This window comes from Bidens hawaiensis, unplaced genomic scaffold (assembly GCF_021521415.1).
Source record: "Bidens hawaiensis isolate Kalapana, Puna unplaced genomic scaffold, B.hawaiensis_p1.1 tig00027311_1, whole genome shotgun sequence".
Lineage (NCBI taxonomy): Eukaryota > Viridiplantae > Streptophyta > Magnoliopsida > Asterales > Asteraceae > Bidens > Bidens hawaiensis.
The window spans coordinates 156911-162910 of NW_027494412.1; the positions used below are offsets into that span (position 1 = coordinate 156911).

The 6000-nt window shown below is 30.2% G+C and overlaps 1 protein-coding gene across 1 annotated transcript; it reads left to right on the plus strand.

Annotated features, from left to right (window-relative positions):
• Nucleotides 1–3635: 3635 nt before the first annotated feature.
• Nucleotides 3636–4067, plus strand: LOC143575218 (zinc finger protein 2-like). Its single transcript, XM_077059644.1, has one exon. It carries the CDS (start codon nt 3636–3638, stop codon nt 4065–4067), a length of 432 nt encoding a protein of 143 aa, XP_076915759.1.
• Nucleotides 4068–6000: the final 1933 nt, after the last annotated feature.

The following is a 6000-nucleotide window of genomic DNA, read 5'->3' on the forward strand; positions in this document are numbered from 1 at the left end:
TCAGGTATTGACAAAATAAAACTGATAAATAAGTTTTGACAAATAATATATTTAGAATATTTATAATATATAAAAAAAGTTATGTCGGTACATTGGGCATATAATCGGGTAAATGGGTCAGTGTTATCGGGTAATTAGGTTGGGTAATTGGGTATATTACAAATCTCAAACCCACGAAAATTTGTCAAAACTAACCCCAAACCCTAATTGGTCGATTGTTGCCCGTCTCAATTATATTGGGTTTTATGTTTTCATATCTGGTTCAGGTTTCATTGTCATCCCTAGATTTAAGTGTTAATATATAGAATATATTGAGTCACTAAACTAATAATTAGGGCTAAGTTCCCGGTAACAATTCTATCATATCATGTGTGTGTTTTGTAAAGGAATCATTCTTGCTGGTTTAATTGATGACAAAGTGTTGCAATAATATTAAACTGAAACGTTATTCCCATCACCATTTTGTACTTAATTTCAGAAATCAATGTAAGATTTGAAGTCATCTTGATGCAAGATTCTTGGTCATATTATATTCCTTTAAATTGGTGTCTCATGTTTATTTATTATACCATCACATTAGCACATCGATCGGATTGGTCAAAAGTTTTAATGAAATACGAATTAAATAAACAAAATACTATGTAGTTGTTAAAAGGTAGTCAATTCATTAGCAAACTTGAGTTTAGTTTGGTAACTTGAAATATTATTCGTAGTATACTAGAAGATGGAGGCTTGGACCGGACAACTGATAACTAGAAGGGCTGGATATAAAAAGTTGTCAAGTTGAGGGGCTATTAAGTGAAGTTGCTGGATGATGAGAGACTAGAAGTGCAATACTTAAAGAAATGAAAACGTTTAAAAGGATGCTTGTTTACTCTTATTTGTTGATGTTCATCAATGATTCTAGGGTTCGTTCATAACCTTCTCTAGATTGTTAGGTGATTCTTGTTTTGTAATACGAGTGTTCATTTGAGAGATTGTTTTGTAATTTTGGACTCATTCGCTTTGGTGAAGATTTAGTTTAGGAATTAATCACAGATTTGCAGTCTAATCTGTAAGTTCCTGATGTTCTTGAGTTGGAGTTTAATTTAATTCGATATATGTATTGTGACAGTAGTTAACTATGGGTTGATTAAAAATGCAGTACATTTTAGGCTCTCTTAAATCTTAATTAACACAAACAAACAACCACCCACATTACAAAGTAAAATTGAAACTACTTCATATTTTCATGATAACCCGGACAAATTTGATCTACTCTTGACCCACAAATACCCTAGTATTTTAAGTTCCTTTACCAATTTGTTACATTGCACCGCAACACCTCTATACACAAAGTCATTCTTAGCTTTCCATAAGCACCAATATTGTACGCAATTGTTGAAAAACACAATAGAAAAAAACACTATGAAAAAAAAACAAAATTGTATGACACAATGTAAAAAACATGATGATAAAAACACAATAAAAAACACAATGAAAAATACTATTGTGTAACACAATTTGGTAATCACACAATTTGTAAAAACCCACTATTTTTTTTAATTTCTATATTAAATATGGTACTCATATAAAAGATAAAAAGTCACTCGATATTACGGTGAATTTGTTTTTCAATGAAAACGTCATAAAAAAAAGTTATGGACGTTTTAAAATGATGGGGGAATTTGCCATGTGCCTTGCATATGGAAAGAGAAAGTCAACAAATGTGTTATTTCTTTTATGCCATTCCTCTTATTTTCACACATGATTTCCCCCTAAACTAATCTCAACCCTCCATGTTCAAAATAAATTGATAAGATTGTTTCTTATCCTTCTTACGAAAACTATATTTTCTATTATAACCTAACCCTAATTTATATATAAAAAACCTTGAATTATTTTAGTAAAACATGGGAAAAACTTATTTCTAATAAGTTTATTTCAGTGAACTTATCCAAAACGATGGAAGATATAAAGTCTTGGATTAACAGTTAATCTAAATTACGTAGCTTGTTATGGAAAGATTGATGTAATTTTTTGTTGTAGTTCTCTTTCATTGTTTGTTTAGCTCCAACCGCGTCTTACTACTTTTTTGAATGAAAGTTGTCCTTAGATAAAAAAAACTAAAAACTAGCAAAGTGTATTTTTCTAGTGATATGATGTCTCTATACATATCTACCTATTCTAATAAAGTAAAATAAATGTGAACCCTTGTCATGTTTTGGTTAATTCTTACAATTTTTTTTCCTACAAAACTAATATATCCTAATATATGTAATAAATCAATAATTATTCACTTTCCTTCTACATTATATTTATATAATATCTATATATTTTTATAAATATAAATATTTACATATTATTTTACTATATATTTTAAAATACTTGACGAATTTCAAAAATCAGCAACAAATCATGTTTCTCAAATGAAAATTGTTTTGGGTTTTTTTGTGGAAGTTAAATTTGATTTTATGGGTCAAAAGTTGGTAAATAGATTGTTTGGTACAAGTTAACTACATTTAGGTCAAAATTTGTTACGGGTCAAAAATGAAAATTTTGAGTATTTTTAAAAGTTTGAGAATGCAAAATAGATTTATCGTCAAATTTGTTATGAGTTCAAAGTTTGACTTTATTATGTCAAAAGTATGAAAGTTAGAATTTTAAACATGATTCGGGTTTCAAGTTTATTTTTAAGGGCATTTTTTGAAATAATCAAAAGGTTTGGGATTTGGCAAATTGACTATTTTTCCCTGAACTATTAAAATTTAAGAAAAGATTGTGAACACTTTCGACATGCCACCCCTATGCCTATCAATGCTTCTAACTTTTATCAAATTTGAAATACTTATGTCAACATTAATTTTTCCTTCAATGGTGATCAGAACATTGTATGGAAAACATGTCATGCAAAACTATGCTTAAATGAAACAAAATATTCACAAAATTGAATGGGTTAATATGTTATTTTTTATGTTGTCATTATGACAAAGTCGAGAAGCCCTCTGAAACTTATCAAAATATTTTTTATGGTGTAGCTTAGAAAAACATAGTTCTTAAAGAACATCCATTGCTACAATTTAATATCCTACTTTCAGTTGATGGGTGGTAAATTGATAAATATATCAATAAAGGTAACGCCTCTTTTGTATTTAGGCTGAGTGGTTAGAACTACTATCGTATGAGAAGTCTTATTTTCGAAATTGGTTCATAACCAAATTCTTTCAATTATAAGTATATGACACCGAGAATGAATTTTTCAATAGAAAGAAGCATTATCGGGTACGATTTTACGATATAAATAAAATCAATTTATGTACACATTATATAGATACAAACATAGATGTAATATATTTTTTTCATATACGCTATGTAATTATTTGTTTTACTTATAATTTTATAAGAATTATCTCGTGTGTGACATGGGCTCTAAAACTAGTATAATAATATTTTAGTTCATGTTATAAAATGAGAAACTGTGACCGACAAGAGACTCCATGGTTGCCTCTAATGGAGGCGACAACTCTTCGCTTCCCACTCATTCTCCCAGATATCTCTATCCACAATTTTCTATTAACCAACACTCACCATCAACTCCTTATAAAACGTAACCAAAACAAAGCATTTTCAAAGTCTCCTTATTATACATCCAAGCCATGAGTTTCTTCAATCTAAACTTACCCGAAAACGATCTCAATTCGCCTTCGTTATCGACTAATTTATCCCCTCTAAACAACCCCGAACAACGAGTTTTTCCTTGCAACTACTGCCGAAGAAAATTCTACAGCTCACAAGCACTTGGAGGCCACCAAAATGCTCATAAAATAGAAAGAAACTTAGCTAAGAAGAACCGCGAACTCGTTTCAACTGTTAAAACTCATTCAGCGTACTTCGGCCAACTACAACCCACATCAAGATCGGGTTCTGGTGGCTCGAGCTATGGTGGACAAGTGCAAGTGCAACCGCTGGTTGTGACCGGGATTAACCATCAAGAACATGTTGGAAGGTTTAGTTCCAGTGGTTATAGTTTTAAGGATGAGTGTGTTGATGAAGATTTTGGCCAGCTTGATTTATCTCTTAGACTTTGAGCAACTAACTTTTAGTATTATGAATATTCTGATGTTAAATTCCATCTTGGTTTGTATTGTGATCAATGCATTTTCCAAATTCTAGGAAAATTAAATCAAGTAAATTAAGTTGTGGAATACTTCATTTCATGGTTTAGAGAGTGCATAACTTATATATTGTTACGTACCTTAATTTATGTTTCAAACTTTTGTAATCGAGTTTTGCTAAAAGTGTTGGGAGAATGATTGTCAAAAGAAAAGGTTTTAACTTACATAAAAAAAATCGGGAAAATGTAAACGAAATTTGTAATGGAGTTATACTGTTGCAAAATGCGATGGTAATACGATAGCTTTGAGTCGCTATGTGCGACGTATCTAGCAATGACTTCTAGGTCGCTAGTGCACACTTTCGACAACCTACGACTAAAATTACTGAAAATAAACATATTATTTTTTGTCGCTTCCACCCATGCGTTGCAGTAGAATGCGTTAAATGTATTATATGTTTGAAAACTGACACGCGTTGCTATGTGTAAAAGGTTTGTTGCCAAAGTTGAAAATGTAAAAATTTCTAAAAGTTTTGTGTTGAGGGTTGAAAGTAAAAGTTTTTGTTGTAAAACTGTAAAATTATTGTGCTAACGTTGAAAGGCTAAAGGTTTTGTGCCTTAAGCTTATGTTACCCAAGTTATGAGGCTGACATCTAAATATGCAAAACTTTGGTGACAAAAATTTAAAGAAAATCAAAGTTTGATGGACCAACCTCTAACGTTGTGAAACTTTAGTGACAAAGTTCCAAAGAAACAACTTTACAAGTTATTAATAAAATATTTTTTGCAAATAAAGCATCATCAATAAGGCCATCACAAATTTTTAATACTTGAGTCCTACATGTTTCTATGTTTTACGTCTTCGGTCATGAACTCTATTCGTTGTTTGTGTGGTACAAAGCCTCTCTTGTTTCACTCACAACCGTGAACCACTTATAATGTTGTGACATTCAATGATAATGTTTTGTAGCAATGTGTGGCCATTTTGTTTTGTTGATGTTTCTTGAAATCTTTGGTCTTAAAATGAGCATGTCCTGTATATGTTCCCAGCTTACAAGTGTCCCAAGTTAGTTTTGATTTAAGGTTTTAGATGTGTTGTTTCAAAGAAGTATGCGGTTACTAATTAGACATATATAGCTGCATAACTGTCACAAGTTAGTTTTTAAGGTTCTAGCTGGCATCTGTAGTCTTGTGTAATCTATGGTCTTGTTGCTAATATATGTTAATTGTTTCCTATTCAATTGTCTCAAATTAATCTCTGTATAATTTGTTATAATTGTCTTCAAGGTTTTTATATCTTATCTTAAATATATATATAAACGAAACATTTAAAAGCTTTCTGGTTGCTTACTACATTTTCTCAAGTCACCGTATTGTTTTATTTGTAAATGAAGGCTTCTCATGCATTTGACCCGAATTTATGAGTATGGGGTCTCACCAAACCCAGATAATCTTTAAACGGGTTATAGCATCTTATTATATTAAAACTTAATCTTATCAAATATTTGATATGAAAATTCTATAAAATTGAAATATACTAAAATTAATATCCAATTTTTTTTAAAAAAAGATGTTATTTATATTAAGAAACAATTTTATAGTAAAAAAAATAAGCGGGTCATGGGTTTCACTAAACCCAGATAGCTTTTAAACGGATAATAACATCTTATTTATTTGTGAAACCCCTTTATCATCAAATTATAAGTATATTCCTTACATAAATAAAATTAAAATTCAAAAAATATATAGATATTAGGAACGAAAAATAAAAACAACCCCGTAATATGGGAGATAAATATTATGTTTGTGCGGCATTCTAACGTCTTTCTTGATAGTAAGCTTGTGTTTTAATGAAACTTGTCTTTGAAAAAAACCTGATATAACTTATTAACATCTACCATGGCATT